Raw genomic sequence first — 21743 nt, 5'->3', positions numbered from 1 at the left:
AGAGATGAGCGAATATACTCGTTCGAGTAATTACTCGATCGAGCACCGCGATTTTCGAGTACTTCCGTACTCGGGTGAAAAGATTCGGGGGGGCACCGGGGGGCATGGCAGAGCGGGGGGGGGGGGGGTAGCAGCGGGGAACAGGGAGGAGCCCTCTCACTCTCCCCCCCCCCCCCACTCTCCGCTGCAACCCCCCACTCACCCACGGCGACCCCCGAATTTTTTCGCCCGAGTACGGAAGTACTCGAAAATTGCGGCGCTCGGGCGAAAAATGGGCGTGGCTGAGTAGGTTCGCTCATCTCTATTTATAATCAGCCAAATGCTTTGTTGCTCTATTTTGGAACAGAGACAGCTCTACCTTCTGCTGTGGACCTATATACTCAGATTAAAGACATTTGTCAAATGAAAGGTCTCATTTTTGCGGTTCATAATACTGTGGACAAAGTTGAATTGGTCTGGGTATTGTGGGACTATCATCATTCAGTAACTGCTAATCTGTTGATCCTTCCGAATACTTATTTTTCTCTCCCCCCTTTTTTCTTCTTCTAACTGGTGCAAGATCCTTAAGGCCCATTTACACACAAAGATAATCATTCAAAACATCACTAGTTTATCACCTTCATTTGCATGTAAATGAGCCTCCAGGACCTGTATGCAGAGAACAGCAGGCGGTCTGTTCTCTGCATTCAGCTCCTTTGTTCTGCTAGAGGGCTGCAAGCTGAATACAATGTTATCAGAGCTCACGTGGAGAATACAGAACCATGAACAGGATGTGGTCTGTTTTATCTCCTCTCCGGCTAAACAATGGATTTTATGCTGGTCTAAAAATTATCCTTAAGCTGAAGAGTGAAAGAGAGAAGCAGTTACACACAACGATTATCGCTCAAACGATGGCTTTTAAGCGAATTTTGAGTGATAAAAGTTGCTTGTAAATGGGCTTTTACACTTTTACCCCCTTACTTTGTTTCTTCTTTATTTCTTTGCATTTGCCTGTTGATCTGTTGTATTCTGAGGTTTTTAAATCTTCCCCACAGTATTGGTCTACTTTGCTTTACCCCTTCCCTCTTTTTATTTCTGTACATTTAAAAATTTTCAATTAAAAGTAGTTATAAGAAAGAAAGACAGCGTTACCTGTGGCTGACCATTTTTGTAGCCAAAGACACAGAATAGAACATATGAGGGTTGTTATATTAAACCACAATTTCAAATCACAGAAAGACAGACAAATTTGGGAATACAGATTTATAGCCAGCTTTGATGCTCTGAACACAGGCCTTAAATATAGGTCAAGGTTTTATGGCACACTATAAAATCTGAGAGACATGGCCCACAAAGAGTGAGGTATCTACAAGATTACTTCTTTAACTTTATGTTCGTTGAGGAATTCCTAAAGCATTGAGCAGACAATCCAATTACATGTAATGTATTCCTATATTCTACAGTATGGGTTTTACACAAGCACTTCATCTTGATCATCAGAAAAAAAAGCAACGCTGGAAAAGAAAAACAACGACCATCAAAATAGGAAGTAAAACATTTATTGGGCTTAAATATATTACATATACACTAGAAGTACAATTAAGTTTTACATACTGTAGCAATTTCTTATTTTGCAAAATCTATACATTAAAGTAGATATAACAGCTTTAATACAATGCATACAAAGTAGTCTTAAATTTACAATACCAGAAAACATGATATTTTTTTAATGAAATGTTTGGAATGTTTGTCCAATAGTGAGGTAAAAAATATTTTGTAATTCAATTGAAACGGTTGTTGTGCAAAAATACAATTCTGACTCGTCCAATTGTTGCTTTTAAATTGACCTGAAGAGGCAACAATTTATTGCAATTCGGTACCGAACTGCCTACATCATGTCACCGAGATTGGAGGTGAATGTTTAGTTTCCCTGCCAGTCTATTTCCAAGCAGTGGAAGTAGGCCAATGCACTTATTTTATTTACCTGTCAAGGGCCAACAGTGATTATTTGAGTAAACGGCTGTTCTTTTATCAACAGGTCATGTCAGAGTGTACATGGCTACAATACAAGCCCTGACCCAAAAGCTCTACATCAATTTTCCTTATATTAGAAATAATGTCAAGAAGGTCAACTCTACCGGAGTAAATTGACAAACTTCAGCTCTTCCATGATGGGAGTGCCACCGAATGGCATGGCTTTTTTTTTTTTTAAGAGCTTAATCTTATGTTAAATATAAAGCATCAAATGGACTATGAGAAAAATATAAAAATATATTTTGGCAATTTCATATTTTTAATGGACACAAACATTATAAAAATTACATTAATCCCATAATAAAAAATAAGTCCCTCCAGAAATAAAAGACCGTATCCTCTAAAACTGGCCAATAACTTTTCTTTTTTTTTTAATGTGCATATATAAAATATTCCCATAGTGGCTTACTAATGGTTGGAATAATATCACCACAACACCTGTGTATTCTAAAGTTATTAAAAGGATTATAGGTTAACAGTTATTACGAAACATTCAATGCAGCATTACTACAAAAGAAAGATTCTTGAAAATGACATGTTTTAAAGTACCTAAAAACTTATCGAAGCCCAACCCTCCCATGCATTTTGTTGAATTAAAGAGATAAGGTGCAAATATATATTATTAGGATGCTTGCTCTTAATTCAGATTTTTTTTACAGGTACCACTATAGATAATATTTATTGGTAGTGTTGCTAATGTGAAGTGGCATATTTTACCATTTATTATAATGAGGAACTATAGAATAATGATAATTAGCTCTTATCTATGGATGATGGCCGCCTTGAAAAAATTTAAAAAAAAATTAAAAAATCAGCACACCCTTTACTTAATAAAAAAAAAGGTAATAATGCTGCTGTGAATGACCAAATCCCCCAGCTGTTTTTTTTTTTTTTAATAAAAATTTTATTTTTATTCACCAACAGTTTTGTTCTCATGAAATGTATTTGTAACAATTTATTTTCATAGCAGCACTGCTCTGGAATTTCTTATTTCTCTTTTTTTTTTTTTTAATCACAAAACTTTATTTCTCCTTTAAACAATGGGACAATTACTTTGTACATTATTTTTTTTTTTATAAAATACAAAAACTTTATTTTTATTAACACCTGTATAGATTAGCTCATAAAATACAGAGGAGATAAAAGCATAAAATATATTTTAAATAAAAAACAAAAATTTAAAAAAAAAAGTAATTTGCCAAAATCTTGGCAGAAATATTAGTTTGCGGAGCTATGTTAACATAGTGTTTACAGTTATATTACAAGACAATTCTAACATTTGCTACATCATTATAGGCACACAGCATGACTAGTGGATCATAACACTTTCCTCAGAAGAGATGATTAGAGAATCTGATTACATGTAAACTTCTTAATCACGGATGTTTTTGGCTTTACATGCGCTGATTTTAAAGGAACAAGAAAACAAAATCTCAAAAAGACAGATATCACTTAAAATGCTGCTGGGTAAAAATGAACCTAAATTACAAAAAAAAAAATAAAAACCCCCGAAAAATGTATCATGCTAGAAATATTAGTACATATTTATTTGTCTTTACAATAAATAAAAGATTGCACTGTAATTTGGATTTTAAAAGTACTTAATATAATATATTGTATAAAAAAAAAAAACTACAACAAAATATTGTTGGGTTCCCCATTGCTTTGGTTATGGGAATAAAAAGCAGATATACTATAATAGAGGAATATGACAAGATACCTCCGTGAATTGTCAGACATTTAATTCTATCACGATGCAAAGAAAAGCAGCATAAATATACAAAATATAGATTTATATAAAAGCTGAGTATATGTTGTGTGTTTGTTGCACCCTCTTGGAAATGAGTTGCACCTTCAGCTGAAATGTTTCCCTGAGGCACTTTACAATGTCAAATAATGGGTGGTTCACTAAATGATTATCAGTAAAAGCCTCTTGGTACATGTAGTTATTTTACAAGTTGTAAGCCTAGGATTGGGAGCTAACTCAATTTGGCCAAATGATTACGGAAGTCTCTGAAGAAGTTTATAAAGGGAGCTGTGAGCATCATAAAATAAGTTAAAGGGGTTCTGACATTAAAAAAATAAATGTACTCACCTTGCCTGGCCAGGACCGATCGCCAGGCATGTCCCCTCCAGCCGCCGTCTTCTTCTGTGGCTTGTAGAAGCAGAGCAGGAGCGGTCAAAATGACCACTTCCTGCCCTACTCCGTCCGTCAGCCACTTCTGAGGTGAACGGACGGGCTGCCCACAGCAAGCACATCACAAGCAGTGCTTGCTGTGGGCGGCCCGTCCGTCCTGGCTGAACTCCGAGATTCTGCGCGTGCGCAGTGGAGACGCGGCCCGTCCTGACTCCTGTCAGAAGGCACCTCTCTACTGCGCATGCGCGCAATCCCGGAGCGGCGCAGCTCATGGAGGAAGAGGAGGAAGAGCAGCGCCTTCCGGGAGATGACCCCCCCCCCCGATGTCAACAACAACAGGAGACAAGGTAAGTATTAGTTTTTATGCTTTAACAGCCATTAAATCGTGGGTTCCCTGTGTCCATTAGGCAGACCAGGGAACAATGGCTGTTAAAGCATAAAAACATTATTCATGTCAGAACCCCTTTAAGGTGCTCATAGACCAGATTCCGAGAAATCTGGGGATGTGTTGTTCATACGTACTGGGCTCCCCGTTTCTTTGCTACCGCCTGTGGAAGTTGACGAGCAGACAGTGTATTGGACTCATCTCTGCCGGCACATATGGGATTACATACGCACTGTCTGCGCACCAATTTCCAAGGCCAACATCATAAAAATAGGCAACGTGGAAAGTATAAAAAGTTCACCCCCGTACTCCTCAGAACCTGCCCTATGAGCCCCTAACTTAGTTTATGGGGCTCATAGGTGATGACCGGCTCCCTTGTAAAGAATCTCAATGTAACATATTGGGTAAAGATAAATTATGATCAGGGTTCAAAGCTTTAATTTCAATAGTTCACAAATACCTTTATAACTATTGATTACCGATTCCCCGGTGAGTAATATATTATCTGTTTGTGTCAAGCAGTGGATTACATGTATTTGGGGCCCTGCTTAGCATCATGACGCAGCCTGCAGTTGATGTTTCTATAAACATTCTACACTGAACGTGTTTGTAAACAACACATCCGACTCAGTTACTACCCTACCGAAAGGTACAGTCCTGGCTACCAGCAAAATAAAGATGGCTGCCTAAACCCAGAACTCAATTGCTCTTTTTAGGGCCCAAAATTGGTTTCATTATTGGTTTTGTTTTCAATATCGTAGTTTTTCCACGCTAGAAAGGTTCTGAAACCTCTAACCCCCAGTGCTACATACATCTATGCACTTGTCGTGTTTCAAAAGTGTAATGTGATATTGTATCTAGATTGTGCAGTGTTCTATGCTGAACTGTGAACTACAGTAAGTAATGTTTTGGCTTATATCTTATAGTAACTGCCTTGCTTTAAGGTAATGCAGCAGTAAATGTCCCACTGACCGTTATTGTGTTGGTTTTGAACATGCGGTTACTGCCAGCCACCATGTACAGCAGACAACATAGTAGCCTTAAAGCACATTGAATTTCAAGGCACTTTCATTTGCGTATATTGTAGATCATTTAAGTTTGTAAACATGCAGTTAAGTTCCCTTCTTAAAGATAGCAATATCATAACAGTTAAAACAAGCAATTTCAAGTCATTTACATGAAATTTCACAATAGATTTTCAACATGTATAGCTTGGTTTTTAGATTTCATAAAAAAGTTGGTAGAGTTCGAATTTTCTCATGTGTGTGCATTTGTACTCCGTGTATGTACCTTTTTGGGTGTGAATATTTGAGTATGTCTGTGTTTTTGTGGAAAACCACATTGATACTAAAAGCTTCATCACAAACCACAAGTGTCTACATTACCTTGAATTAGGCTGCTGTCACCCCTCATTAGGGCTCCTTCCCACGGACGGATTTCCGCCGCGTAATACGCGGCAGAAATCTGCTGCGTTGCCCGCAGCTATTAGGTTCTATTGAACCTAATAGCACAATGCTTACGGTGCGGAATTCCACACCGTGAAATCACCCGTCCTCACCCGCAGCATGCTCTATTTGCCGCGGGTGTACGCGTGGACGGCTTCCATTGCAGTCAATGGAAGCCGTCCCTCACGCCATCTTCTGCTGTAGCACAGCGCAAGATAGCGTGAAACCGCTTCTCCGCCTACCGCCAGCCACTGTGAGCGTGTCATATGACGCGGCCGGCAAGTCACATGACGCTGCAGCGCATCTTGCGCTCTATTGCGCATGTGCACCGAAGCGTCATGCGGGACCTGGGACGCCGGATCCGCAGGTAAGTGTTGGGGTCTCTGGGGGGGGGCGCTGTGACGGGCTCCGCCGCAGAATTCCACGCCGGAGCCCGTCACGGCTGTGTGAAGCCGGCCTTAGGGTTCAGTTCAGTGTTTCCATCTGCCTGTTCTGTTTTTGGAGGAAAGAAACTGAAATAAACGGAAAAAATTGACCCATTTTTTTTTGCCCAATGATTCCAATGGGGTTTCCAAAATAACTGAAAGCGAATGGAAAGGCATCAGTTTGCTTCCATTCCGTTTCAGGTTTTTTTGGATGGATAAATAGCGCCGTCTGCAGTGTTATTTTTGTGTCCAGAAAAAGGAAACCTGATGAAATGTTTTTGGAAATCGATTGGGGAAAACAACGGACCAGTTTATTTCCATTTATCTATTCCAAAAACGGAGCAGAGAGACGGAAACCCCGAAGTGAGCCCCAACGCGGGTGTGAAAGAAGCCTTAATCAGCATTTTAATCATTGGTTTATAAACAAACCACTAACTTGGGTCATGAGAATGAATCAGCTAAGGAACAGAACATTACTGCTGTAATGTATTCAGTTATATGGCTACGTCGCAGAAACAAATTTCAGCTATCTTCTGGTTTTACATTTCAAAAAGGTGCATCAAAACACTGAGAATGTATTGAAACAGTAAAAATATGAATATAAAATGTAGAACAGAAAATGTCTGTATTTATTTAAAAATGAATATTTGAATAAAATGGATTATAATGCGCAGCATTAGTTAAGTTTATATCTCTATCCTGTCTTCACTATTTACTTCATAAAGAAGTATTGAAGTATAAAGGCAAATAAAATAGACAAGGTTGCAAAGCCTAAAACAATAAGAATTGCAAACTGTTCGTCAGTAGGCACCATGCCCTTGAGTTTTGAACGGTCAAGATGCGACAGGTCCTCTGGCAACATGAGATCATTCCGTCTCATAAGAAAAGATGTAGATGGACTGTAAGATCCGCAGAGTTCCTGGGAAGTATCGATACATCGACGACATACGCAAACCCGAAATCTGTAATCCATATTCGTTTGTACACCTGAGATATGAAATGATGTGTCTTCTCCTTTGTAGACCTGCAAATTACAGTACAAACCTTATTAAAAGGTGCACTACTATGTACATGAATGCATATTAAGATTGTATCCAGCTTGGCATGTCTTCACAATTGTCATATATAGGAGTGCAGAAACAGGCCATCACCAAGCTATCATTACATTACATCAAGCTAATCACAATTTAAATGAGGGCTCTGTTGTAGGTTCAGGTGAACTGTCACATAATCTCAATACTTCCCTACGGGGAAAAATGTCACTGTCAACTTGTCACCATGACCACCATTTTTGTGACCTGACTTTGCCTGAGCAGACGAGCGGGTGACGTCATCACCAGCTCACACACAAGCTCAACGTTCTTAGAATGCACAATTCTCGTTCACCAATTGTTCAGTGTTTCACAATCCTGTGTAAATACTGAAGATGGAACAATACCTCTGGAGCGCCACCTATTGAAAGGCAGCATTCCTGCAAATTAATGCCAGACCCTTTACACAAATCTTTATAACAATAAAGCCAGAATACTATACATAGACAGCTGTTTCGGGGATTTTAGCCCCTCCGTGTAAAATTGGTTTCTGGCTTGGCTAGTCAGAGGCCTATGATGTTGGTCGAGAGGGGCATCATCTCTCCTTAAGGAGAGCACCTAGAAAGTTTGTGAGGAGACACCTAGGAGGTTAGTGAGGAGACTTATAAGGCCATTTTGCTGCTCTGGGAAATATACAAATAAGGAAGACGGAACAATACCTCTGCAGTGCCACCTATTGGATGGCAGCATTCCTGCATATATGGTTAGAGCTACTCCTGTATGTACAGTTATATACAGATAGCTGTCAATCACTGATAGCTCCGCCCATTGGACTGTTAAGCTCAGAATGTGTAGAGAGATAAATGAATAAATTACAAGTTATTCGGAATCTTTCTCCATAAAACTTTATAATCAGTCTCCTCAGCTCCTCCTGCTCTATAGCATGATGCCTGTGCTTCGGACAGCATGACCAAGCTGACAGATTTCCTTTAAAGGGGTTGTCCCGTTGTAAACTATTGATGGCCTATTCTTATAAATAGTAGATCGGCAGGGCTCCATCACCAGTTCTCCACTGATCAGCTGGTCGCTGCACCAGTGCATTGAGGTGATTTCTGCAGGAAGCATACAGCTCAGTTCCCACCACAGTAACCCAAACCAGTAATGCAGGCCATGTCTCCATTGAAATGAATGGGAACTTGTCCTGCAATACCAAGCCGGGCCACTGCTGAGATATAGAAGTATGGCAGGGTTTGCACATTGGAGAGTTGGTGGTAACATCAGTCATTGCCTTTTCTTTACTGTAAAATAAACTGTACAAAGACTCTTTTGTTGTTAAAGGGGTTGTCCCGCGCCGAAACGGGGTTTTTTTTTTCAACCCCCCCCCCCCGTTCGGCGCGAGACAACCCCGATGCAGGGACCTAAAGAAAAATCCGCACAGCGCTTACCTGAATCCCCGCGCTCCGGTGACTTCTTACTTACCGGCTGAAGATGGCCGCCGGGATCTTCTCCCTCGGTGGACCGCAGGGCTTCTGTGCGGTCCATTGCCGATTCCAGCCTCCTGATTGGCTGGAATCGGCACGTGACTGGGCGGAGCTACACGGAGCCCCATTGAGAAAAGAAGAAGACCCGGACTGCGCAAGCGCGGCTAATTTGGCCATTAGACGCCGAAAATTAGGCGGGCTCCATGGAAACGAGGACGCTAGCAACGGAACAGGTAAGTGAAAAACTTCTTATAACTTCTGTATGGCTCATAATTAATGCACAATGTACATTACAAAGTGCATTAATATGGTCATACAGAAGTGTATAGACCCACTTGCTGCCGCGGGAGAACCCCTTTAAGGGAATCCCTGTTGACTACCTAACTCTCCATTGAGAAAATCTTAACAAAAACCCTGAATATCTCCATTTTGCCGTGTATTACGCACGACAGAGCCCATTGTTCTGCATGGACGTGTAATCAAAGCAAAGCGACAGCGCAGGAAATTTAAACTTTAAAAAAAGGATGTGGGAGATACGCGGTCATGCGCAGCTCCATATCGCTGCCATACGTGGTGATAAGCCGGCTCCGCAGCGGTTAAACGCATACAGCCGCGTGAGCCTGGCCTAATACAGTGTACACTATATGAACAAACATATTTGGACACTGCATGTTTTTCAGATAAAGTGCTTTATTATCCTATTTAGTAACGTGTCGGCCCTCCTTTTGCTTGTATTACAGCGGCAGCACATCGCAGCAGACTTTCCACAAGTTCTCCAAGTCTGGGCAGGAATCGCTCACCATTCCTCCTGCAAGGCTGTGAGAAAAGATTGTTGTGAAGATGGGCGTGGGTGGCGGTGTCGTACCCATGGCTCCAGTGCATCCCACAAGGGCTCGATCGGATGAATGAATAGTTATTACAGAATGAGCAGCTTTTTATTTTACCCATGTCATTCCCAGCATACCGTGTGCAAACTCAGTATTCGCTTATTTGCTGAAAAACATGCAGTGTCCAAATACAATAACACAATAGTAACCAGCAGTTACAAAGTTTCCCCATTAGTGTTATAAGTTACACTAATAAGCATAGGGCAGACACACAAAAGATTATAAAATATTCTATGTAGTTTTTTTTTTTTAGAAAAAAAAATAATGAATTTAAGAGATATGATTGCATTTTGGAAATAATATTCTACCGGTATGTCTACTGATCCGAATTTAAGAATACAATAACAATGTTACCTAGAGCAATTAGGAAATATTTCAAAAGCCAAAATGAAAATGTATTCTGGAATTCTTTGGGGAATTGCAGTAATTTGCTATTCGGGTTCTATCTCCACTGTCTGACTTATGAGTTTATAACTGAACAGCATGACTTATATTTGTCTCTCAAGGAATTACAATTTAATTACTAATCCTCTAAAATGCAAGGAAATGAGCCTTGTGGCTAATTAGGAGTCTCTTGTCGTTAAGATGAATGGACAATCTTGGATAGTATTTCAAATAAGAAGGCACTGAGCTCATGCAGGAAAGACCATGAATGCCATAAACATGGCTTTAGAGTTATTTTCAGTTTGTTGCTACTTCTATACAGTGCAGCCTCCTGTCTGATGCTCCTCAGGTACCATCTTGATTTTTTTTTTATCTGAGTTTCAAATCAATCCCATGCTGCATCTGCACAACATTAGGGCTTTCTCACATCTGCATAAGTTGCTTTGCACAACGCAGAAGCATGAAGCAAGTATGCAGTGACATACGTACTTATCAATATGTGCCAAGATGCTTTTACAATCTTAGCACATTGCTTTTACGCACATATTTATTGAGCTGTGTGTGAGAGGCACAGTTGAAGTCTACGGGAGACTGGTACTGAGTATTACGCGCGCAAAATATTGCACATAATACACAGTGACCATACACTCGTGTAAGAGAGGCATTAGCTAGCATCTGTACGATTTCTGCTTGCTGGGGAATCAGTTAGTGATCATTATCTTCTATTTTCACCTAAATACAGATTTTCAGGTGAATGAGCTGTGATCTCCTCTATTATAACTGTGTGACAAGAGCTGTGATCATTATCAGTAACTATGATAGGAGATTCTGTGTTTCTCTCTAGGCCGTTTCTGTTCTGGGATTCATGCAATATCATCACACAGACCGAGAAATTGATGATTAACTCAACACATAACTCTAAGTAGATTTGAGCTGGTCAGAATTGAGGAGAAGGCGGCCAGGAGTTTCAAATAGGAAGAAACAACTAACCAAAGAAACACTGGTCCACATATATATACTGAAGGGATAGCTACATAATGAATGAAAAACATAAATCGGAGTGGCCCTTTAAAAGCTCCCTGGATAAAATAAATACTTATATTAACCTGTTTATATTCTGACTCTCGACCGATCTGTACTTGTAAAATGTATCCAATTGGATCTCCCCTCATAGGCGATACTGTCTCCCAGGCAATTTCACATGTGTTTCCTTCTAACTGTGTAACACGAGGAGCTGAAATAAAAACAAACACCGAGTTAGGAAGAAAAGAAATGCTTAAGCACTAAAAACCATGGAAAATTCCACAGTGACTGAAGATAACCCCTATATTGTATCACCGGGAATTTCTAAGAACTTCTGCATAGGAAAACCAGTCTATCATCTTGCCACTGTAAGAAAAGTCAAAGTGGTCCTGGAAGTTGAGATATGGGGATCATTTTGGCACGTGAGAGCCCTCACAGCAGTCATTAGAGGGCTTCTACTACTAAAAGAAAGTATCTCTGTTGGGGCTCAAAGAAAGATAACAATCAGTGATAAACTTTCCAAAAGAATGTTGGCATTTTCCCATTTTCATTACTTGACCAATTCCTTGCCTAGTCAGACACGAAGGAGTCCAGAAAGCGGAGATATAGGAACATGTTTGGCAGGGACCTTACAGCGATTTTTCTTTCCCTACCATAACGGTGTTTCAGCCTGGTCAGAAGGTCTAAAGCATTCAGAGCCATTAAGGAATGCTTAGTGCTTATTACTGCGATGAAAGCATTTGCCATACATCTTTATATTTCTCAGCTTCCTGTACCCTGTGAATACGATACTATGGTAAGCTCACACCCGAACTTACACCTTTGCGGGATACTGCAACATGGTGTTATAAGCAGATATATGCAATATGTGGATATAGAATAGTACTTTAGCACATCGCACTACATATACTGAATCACCATACAATAGAGGTACAATATCTTGGGACCCATGATCTTATGATTGGTGGTGATCTAAGTGTTGCTAAATGTTTGAAAGCAGTGGTCATGAGTGCGACCTGCCGAAGACTGGCAAGAGTTTGTACTTGGCTATAGCCAGCAGTTCCATCTGAACACTATTACAATCATACAAGGAAACTTGGCACCACTGTTGTGATCATTGAAGGTTCAAGCATGAGACCCACATGCAGCAGACACTTATCACCTATTACTTTGGATAAAGGATAGGTTATTTGCATTGGATAATCCCTTTAAACCACAAGGTCCATTCTTTCCTTTTTTGGTAGTTAAATTAAGAGATGTTTTACAAACGGTAGTCCACACATTGGGCATTCTAAGGACATCTAGTCATCAAAAGTGGTTGATATCTCTCCATAAGTGTGCTGGCTTTTGGCTCAATCAATACATTGGGTCTTTTAATTTGAGGCAAACTGATAACTCACCTTTAATGGTTGGTGGCACTGATTTGTTTGTGCTGAATGTGTAGACATCAGAAAATGGTCCTTCCCCCGCATCATTCAGAGCCTGGATTCTGAAGTTGTAGCAGGTGAACTCTGTTAATCTCTGGACTTTATAAGTGTGGCTTGGACCTCTGTAGATCGGGAGAAACCTACAAAAGAAATGGACATATCTTGTATGATACTTGTAGATGGCATCAACCAAAGACTGCAGATTTCAACTGCCAATGAATGGCAGAAAGTAAAAGCAAGCATGAGACTGGTTGTCACGGACGGCACCAATGTTTTCTCTCTAGAACTCTTGCTACTGTATGTAGAACTATGAAGAATTAAACAGAAGGACAAACAAAGGATCACATCAGATAATAATGCAGAAATCATGGATACAATGGAAAGACCGGGATTAATTTACTTTTATGTTAATGGAAACCCAAAATCCACAAAAAGGCATTTAATAGCAAATTACAGAATAGCTTAAGATTCCGCATTGAATCCTGAAAAGCCAAAGGAATGACGGCAATTCAGACAGAGATAACAATAGATTTTGTTTGGGAAATCTAGGATGTTAGGCTGGAACTAAAGGATAAGAATTAGCTATTTTCTTTTCTTATGGTTCATTAACAGCAAGCAAACCTTTATAAATCCTTAAGTTGTAAAATAAAGGAGAAATACAATATTTAATGATCAAAACAACAGTAACCTTTAAGAAACTAAAGGTTAGTTAAGCATACCCAATGGTCTGTGTAAATGAAGAACACTAATTACAGCTCCACATATACACAACATAGTTACATTACAGAAGAGTACAACCACTATTGTCCAAACAAACAATACACCGTTTTGCCCTGTGAAGAGATACATAGGGATTTCAGGTCATTAGTTTGCAAAGCAAAACTAAAGCATTTCAGCAGTTTTGGGAAAATAAGGTTATCTGAGCACTGAATGTTCTATGGACCATAAATAAAAGTGTGTATCACATACATAAATCGCTTTGTTTGTACACTTCAAACTTCAGTCTCCTTCAGAGTTCTCTTCATTTGAAGCAATACGTTTAACAAAAGAAATGTGTAAAATATTGTTTCCACTGCTCAAAGCATTTCTTAAACTCATTATTATTGATGTTTTTTGTAGTTGTGCGGTTTTTTGTTTCACCTTTTCAACATCAGCATAACGCTTTTCTTTGAAGTCTTTTAGGCTGTCTGCGCACGGCAAAGACGAATTCCACATTCGGGGGTCCGCAGTGCAATCCAGCTCTGACCCCGGCTGGCGACACCATGTACCTGTCTTCTTTCTTCATTATCTGTACTGCGGATGGTCTGGACGGCTCCCGTCAGACATGTGCAGTACAGATATTTCTTTTTTCAAATGTTTATTTTTCCCGCGACATCACAAGGCAATGTCGTGGGTATCCACACCTTATCCAGAAAGTCAATTGCGGAAAGGCTGTGGGTCGGATTGGCTTCCACTGCCTCCAGTGGAAGCCGTCTGTGCGGAATCCACACTAAAATGGAACATGCTGCGATTATATTCCTCTGCGAGCGGAAATCGCAACTGATTTCCACTCGTGTGCAGGAAGCAACGCTTTTCCATAGCATGTTACAAATGGTATATGCTGCAGATGCCTGATGTGGATTCCACAATGCAAATCCATTCGTGTGCAGCCGGCCTTAACCCAAAGAAATAAAAAAAAAAAGTTGCATGGAGCAAGATACGGAGGGTGAGGCACGTGTGTCATTTATCAAAAATTACCCTGTGTTAAAGCCCATTTAGACGGGACAAGTGTTGGACAAACTAGTTCTCCACAGGAGCTAGTATCGCTGACTCACAGTGGGGCAGCTATAGGAGATTTCTCTACTCACGCTCCCCCATTCCCCCCATTGACATAACATAGTGGCTATTTATACTGAGTAATCAGCGAATCGTCCATCATTTATGTTGCATAAACGATGGACGATGAGCTGATCGCTGATCAATCAGTGTGAATAGCAGCCATTCAGTACTGAACGGCCGCTACGTTAGGGCAATGGAGAGGGGCGGGGGAGCACGAAGAGAGAAATCTCCTCCTGCCACACCGCTGTGAGCCAGCGATACTAGCTCCTGTACAGCAGCATAAGAGCGAGTATGTGCGAGGACGAGTGTTGGGCATCGCTTCCCCACACTTGTCCCGTTTAAATAGGCCTTTACAAATTCTGAGTCCACTATCCCTCTCACAAACAAATGAGCATAGTTTTCACCATAGACTTCACTTGAGTCGGCCATTACAAAAAACTGAACTTGTTAAAAACGGAAATCACTGGAGCTGAATGGAACTTTCCCCAACATCGTCTGCTGGTAAACCCTATAGTAGGATTCTGCAGAAATTCACCTAGCAACAGAATCCTGTACTAGTAATACCCCAGCGACCAGAAGAAGAGTTCTGTTTCTTTTGGTTACCCCTTCGTAAAAGCTCTTATGTTGCAAATACATGTAGTGTATTTTTCAAATCCCCATGGCGTTTCCTCTAATCTAAACACTGTGTATTTCAGCCACATACACCTCATACTGTATATGCATAAATGACCTCTTCTTCAATCTAACGGTCATCTCCAAGGTAAATTTTGTAAACGTAGAGCACATTTTGTTCATGTCAAAATGATAGACTGGTTTTCATATGCAGAAGTTCTTAGAAATCCCCTTTAGCTAGGTGCATCCACCATATTGGAACTCATGTTAGTCCACAGACAGCACACCACCCCATAATGGGCCTATGAGGAAATGCCATTGACATTGGTCCATATGAAAAATGCATGGCATGTCCTATTTCCGTCTCTTTCACAGAAAAGAAGAAAGTCAAGTCAATGAACGTCAATGTGCTGTGTCCATGCAAGCTGAACAGCAAACGGACTAGTGTCCATGTGTTGTCTGATGCGGGTTGCACACAAGACTCTCCGATGCAGCTCACACTCATGGCTGGTGTGCCAGAGTCCTTAGTGGACTTTTTTACATCCCTTGTATTTTGTATAGGACTAGCAACAGATTTAATTAGATAAATGCTGATGATTGGGAAAAATAAAAACATAAGGTTTTCGCAGTCCCGCTGCTACACAAGGAGCTCCGCACATAAGGCCAATGCAGTGAACACTTACAAAATGCAAACATGCGTCCCTTGCAAACCACTTATGTCATGTTCTGAAATCACAGAACATTAAGCATAAAAGCCCATTAAAGACGTATCCATTAAAGGAGATGTCTCGAGGAAGCATTTAATTTTTTTTTTTGCCCAGTCCCCCCCATTAAACACACATTACTAAGCCCCCCTGTAAATGACATTTCTAGCTGGTTCGTACTTACCGTTCCAGCGTTTCAGCAAGTTATAAAAGTTTCCTCAAGATGGCCGCCGGCTCTTTCCCAGTCGCTCGCTGCAGCCCGACGTGCGCGCTCCCGAGACGCCGCCAGCTGTGTCTCCATGGCAACCGGACGCATCGCAGCCGCCGACCAGACGCCCCGCAGCCGCCGACCAGACAGCAGGTAACCGGTGCTAGCCCCCGGCTCCCCAGCGCTAGCTCCCCCGGCGCAGCGACAGCCCCCCCGGCCTAGCGCTAGCTCCCCCGGCGCAGCGACAGCCCCCCCGGCCTAGCGCTAGCTCCCCCGGCCTAGCGCTAGCTCCCCCGGCCTAGCGCTAGCTCCCCCGGCCTAGCGCTAGCTCCCCCGGCCTAGCGACAGCCCCCCCGGCCTAGCGACAGCCCCCCCGGCCTAGCGCTAGCTCCCCCGGCGCAGCGACAGCCCCCCCGGCCTAGCGCTAGCTCCCCCGGCCTAGCGCTAGCTCCCCCGGCCTAGCGACAGCCCCCCCGGCCTAGCGACAGCCCCCCCGGCCTAGCGCTAGCTCCCCCGGCGCAGCGACAGCCCCCCCCATCGCAGCGACAGCCCCCCCGGCCTAGCGCTAGCTCCCCCGGCGCAGCGACAGCCCCCCCGGCCTAGCGACAGCTCCCCCGGCGCAGCGGCAGCCCCCCCCCCCCCGGCGCAGCCCGGCGCAGCGGCAGCCCCCCCCGACCCATCACTTACCTGGGAGGCTTCTCGGGGCTGCTGGGCTGGGCTGGTCTTCTCCGCTGGGCAGCTCCAGTTTCTGCACCTTCCTCTAACAGAGGATGGTGCAGAATGGCCGCTTCAGCGCGCTCCCGAGCAGTGACAGCTCGTCTGCGCATGCGCAGAAGAGCTGTAGTGGGGAGCACACTGAAGCGGCTCGTGCTGAATGGAGAAGACCGGACTGCGCAAGCGCGTCTAAAAAAGCAAGCTGCCGGCGAATTTAGACGGAACCATGGAGACGAGGACGCTAGCAACGGAGCAGGTAAGTGGAATAACTTCTGTATGGCTCATATTTAATGCACAATGTACATTACAAAGTGCATTAATATGGCCATACGGAAGTGTATAACCCCACTTGGTTTTGCGAGACCACCCCTTTAATGTCACAGCAAGTTTACTCCCACTTCTTGTTTTCTTGTGACAAGAGGCGTTCAGATTTACTTATAACCCACAGAATATTTTGTACATAATAATACAGATCTATATATTTCTTTATCCACCGCCGTATGCAGGTACAAATTATAGAACACCAAGGACTAGTACACTTGATTACTTAACAACCTGTTTCATAAGACTCGGGAGTAACAGCTGTCAGATATTTTCAAACAGCTTTTTGTATACAATGTGAAGAAAGCGTTTGTTTTGCGCACAAGATTTAGCATTAGGAATGTCTATGAGAGGTCATATAATATAGTCTTATATACTGGTCTCAGACAGGAGGCGTATTGTTATTGCGTGTGGTGGGCACGACATGTGATGCCAATAGCCAATTGATTTCTATTGGGCCACTAACACCTGCGTTTTTTTTTTAACAGGTGTATTACTCGCGCAAAAAAAAATAGCAAAATGTCCTATCTTGGCATGTATCACACCAAGATAGTGTATGGGGATTGGTGTCACGCAGCAAGTATGCATGTCACTGCATACTTGTTGCGTACATGCAGCTACTTACAGCCGCATGAGCCCAGCCATAGGTTAAACAATACATTTTTGTGACCTTCCAAGAAACCAATTAAACTGACACAAATAGTTGTTGAGATATCTGGTTGCATGAAAACATAGACCATGTGACCAAAACATGAACCCCGGACTGCCCATTCCTGATCTTACCTAAATATTTTGACTAAACCAATGTGTGACCAACAAAACATTTTCATACCTATCCGGCACCTTTTAAAGCTTCTCTTCATGTAATGAGAATCATAGACTATATTGTTCTATTAGGCCGCTATCACGCGGGTGACAAAATCACACAGCGCTACAAATCGCATGTATGTGAAGCCCATGCTTTCCAATGGTTTCTTTCATATCAGCGATGTTTTGTAGGCTGCTACATTGTGGTAAGAAAAAAAAATCACAGCATGTTGAATATTGCTGCAATTTGCGATGTTTTGTAGCCGATATGTTTCCCTATGGTGCCTTCCTTTGTGTTGCATCACATGGCATGAAATTGTGGTTTTCATATGGGGTGATGCAACTTTTATAGCAGGAAGTCCTACTATTTCCCCTAAAATAAGTCTTGGCTGCAAAAAAAATAAAAAACAAAGATACATTATCTAACAGGTGCGGTCCATTGCGCCACACTTTTCCTCCCGAAGCTCTAGCACACTTGTTTGCAGTCTTCAGTCATCGCTTCCTGGTCAGGGGTTCATAAATCCTGCCTCCAAAAAGCACTGGCTCGGATTGGTTCTCGAGCGCCGCGGCTCAGCCAATCAATGCAGCGCTCGATGAACCAATCACAGCTATCGCATTGAATGGCTGCGATTGGTTCATCAAGTACTACATTGATTCAAGCTCTCGCGAAAATCTTGGCAAAAGAACGCTACAGAGTCGTGCTGTGTTCCCACGATTTCTGTGCGATCTCGCTGCGTTTTCTCATGCCGATATCGCTATTGCCCCTGTGAAAGAGGCCTTAGTCACACTTTAATAGAAAATAAATTGAAGAGGGATGAGAACATGGCGACATCAGATTTACAGGGTCTCTACAAATAGCCATCAGTTAAACGACCATCACAATTTGATGATTTGTTTCAGTATAACTGGAATCACATTTGGTTCCTTGATATTATGGACTCCATCTTTCAGGTGATGCTATGTTTTATGCATGTGCTATTATATCAGTCTCTTTAGAATGTGCTATATAGTATTAAACTCCTTTTATGTACTCTATAACTGGGGACCCCAACTGGCCAAATGGGAACTCTGGAAGAACAAGAATTAGTATAGGATTAGCAATTATAGCATGGTAGTCACTCATTCTTCTCTTTTATATATAAACCCGTCGCAAAGTCTGACATTAAATGGTTTCCATTATTATTTTGGTGCCAATGCTTCTCCTAAGCATCATACAGTGTAACAACATCTTTATTGCGTTGTGTGAATTATATATCATATCTAGAGATGAGCGGACGTACTCGTCCGAGCTTGATACTCGTTCGAGTATTAGCGTGTTCGAGATGCTCGTTACTAGAGGCGAGCACTACGCGATGTTCAAGTTACTTTCACTTTCATCTCTGAGACGTTAGCGCGCTTTTCTGGCCAATAGAAAGACAGGGAAGGCATTACAACTTCCCCCTGCGACGTTCAAGCCCTATACCACCCCCCTGCAGTGAGTGGCTCGCGAGATCAGGTGTCACCCGAGTATATAAATCGGCCCCTCCCGCGGCTCGGCACAGATTTATTCTGACATAGAGGAGGGAAAGTGCTGTTGGTGCCGGAGCTGCTATAGGGAGAGTGTTAGGAGTATTTTAGGCTTCAAGAACCCCAACGGTCCTTCTTAGGGCCACATCTAACCGTGTGCAGTAGTGTGGAGGCTGCTTTTTGCAGTGTTGCACATTTTTTTTTTTGTATATCGGCCATGCAGAGCATTGCTCCCCGCAGTAATTATACATACTCCAGGGCCAGTAGTGGTGGTGAGGCAGGGACAGAAGACATATATTTATTGAATATAGGCAGTGGGCCTTTCCAAAAACATTTGGGAAAAAAAATCTATTTGGGCTGCCTGTGACTGTCCTCAGTGTACTGGGTCTGTGCTGGGTGTAGTTGTCCTCCTAATTCATACGCAGCCAGCTAAGTGTTACAGCAGGCTTGCGCAAAATTATTTCCTGGCTCTGTGTTGGCTGTTACATCACCGCTGTATTCCTGTCCACAGTGCAACAGTCTGCAGTTATTTTACATACTCCAGGGCCAGTAGCGGTGAGGCAGGGACAGAAGACATATTTATTGAATATAGGCAGTGGGCCTTTCCAAAAACATTTGGGAAAAAAATCTATTTGGGCTGCCTGTGACTGTCCTCATTGTACTGGGTCTGTGCTGGGTGTAGTTGTCCTCCTAATTCATACGCAGCCAGCTAAGTGTTACAGCAGGCTTGCGCAAAATTATTTCCTGGCGTTCCGTATGCGAAGTCAGCCTCCAACCACAGGCCAATAAGCGTCACATTTAATTACAGCGTTCTGTTTCTGCACTACTGGTAATACACCATGCTGAGAGGTAGGGGTAGGCCTAGAGGACGTGGACGCGGGCGAGGACGCGGAGGCCCAAGTCAGGGTGTGGGCACAGGCCGAGCTCCTGATCCAGGTGTATTGCAGCCGACTGCTGCGGGATTAGGAGAGAGGCACGTTTCTGGCGTCCCCACATTCATTTCACAATTAATGGGTCCACGCGGTAGACCTTTATTAGAAAATGAGCAGTGTGAGCAGGTCCTGTCGTGGATGGCAGAAAGTGCATCCAGCAATCTATCGAACACCCAGAGTTCTGCGCCGTCCACTGCTGCAACTCTGAATCCTCTGGCTGCTGCTGCTCCTCCTTCCTCCCAGCCTCCTCACTCCATTACAATGACACATTCTGAGGAGCAGGCAGACTCCCAGGAACTGTTCCCGGGCCCCTGCCCAGAATGGGCAGCAAGGGTTCCGAATCCTCTCCCTCTGGAGGAGTTTGTCGTGATCGATGCCCAACCTTTGGAAAGTTCCCGGGGGCCGGGGGATGAGGCTGGGGACTTCCGGCAACTGTCTCAAGACCTTTCAGTGGGTGAGGAGGACGATGATGATGAGACCCAGTTGTCTATCAGTGAGGTAGTAGTAAGGGCAGTAAGTCCGAGGGAGGAGCGCACAGAGGATTCGGAGGAAGAGCAGCAGGACGATGAGGTGACTGACCCCACCTGGTTTGCTACGCCTACTGAGGACAGGTCTTCAGAGGGGGAGGCAACAGCAGCAGCAGGGCAGGTTGCAAGAGGCAGTGCGGTGTCCAGGGGTAGAGGCAGGGCCAGACCGAATAATCCACCAACTGTTTCCCAAAGCGCCCCCTCGCGCCATGCCACCCTGCAGAGGCCGAGGTGCTCAAAGGTCTGGCAGTTTTTCACTGAGAGTGCAGACGACCGACGAACAGTGGTGTGCAACCTTTGTCGCACCAAGATCAGCCGGGGAGCCACGACCACCAGCCTCACCACCACCAGCATGCGCAGACATATGATGGCCAAGCACCCCACAAGGTGGGACAAAGGCCGTTCACCGCCTCCGGTTTGCACCGCTGCCTCTCCCCCTGTGCCCAAACCTGCCACTGAGATCCAACCCCCCTCTCAGGGCACAGGCACTACCGTCTCCTGGCCTGCACCCACACCCTCACCTCCGCTGTCCTCGGCCCCATCCACCAATGTCTGTCAGCGCACCGTCCAGCCGTCGCTAGCGCAAGTGTTGGAGCGCAAGCGCAAGTACGCCGCCACGCACCCGCACGCTCAAGCGTTAAACGTGCACATAGCCAAATTTATCAGCCTGGGATGCTGCCGTATAGGGTTGTGGAAACGGAGGCTTTCAAAAGTATGATGGCGGCGGCCCCGCGCTACTCAGTTCCCAGTCGCCACTACTTTTCCCGATGTGCCGTCCCAGCCCTGCACGACCACGTCTCCCGCAACAATGTACGCGCCCTCACCAACGCGGTTACTGCCAAGGTCCACTTAACAACGGACACGTGGACAAGCACAGGCGGGCAGGGCCACTATATCTCCCTGACGGCACATTGGGTGAATTTAGTGGAGGCTGGGACAGAGTCAGAGCCTGGGAC

At 43.5% G+C, this 21743-nt stretch overlaps 1 protein-coding gene across 2 annotated transcripts in view; it reads right to left on the bottom strand.

Annotated features, from left to right (window-relative positions):
• Window positions 1-1522: 1522 nt before the first annotated feature.
• FNDC3B (fibronectin type III domain containing 3B) overlaps window positions 1523-21743 on the bottom strand; it is a 280111-nt gene continuing 259890 nt past the window's right edge. For both annotated transcript variants that reach the window (XM_066601243.1, XM_066601235.1), the window contains exons 24-26: window positions 12612-12778; window positions 11295-11422; window positions 1523-7429 (exon numbers count right to left, since the gene is read on the bottom strand). In XM_066601243.1, coding sequence (XP_066457340.1) covers window positions 7118-7429; window positions 11295-11422; window positions 12612-12778 — 607 coding nt within the window. In that variant the 3' untranslated portion in view covers window positions 1523-7117. The remainder of the gene's footprint in view (window positions 7430-11294; window positions 11423-12611; window positions 12779-21743) is intronic.

The sequence above is a fragment of the Eleutherodactylus coqui genome, chromosome 1 (genome assembly GCF_035609145.1).
Source record: "Eleutherodactylus coqui strain aEleCoq1 chromosome 1, aEleCoq1.hap1, whole genome shotgun sequence".
NCBI classification, from domain to species: Eukaryota; Metazoa; Chordata; class Amphibia; order Anura; family Eleutherodactylidae; genus Eleutherodactylus; species Eleutherodactylus coqui.
Note: the sequence above shows the minus strand (reverse complement) of the source record. Positions and strands in the feature narration are given on the sequence as shown.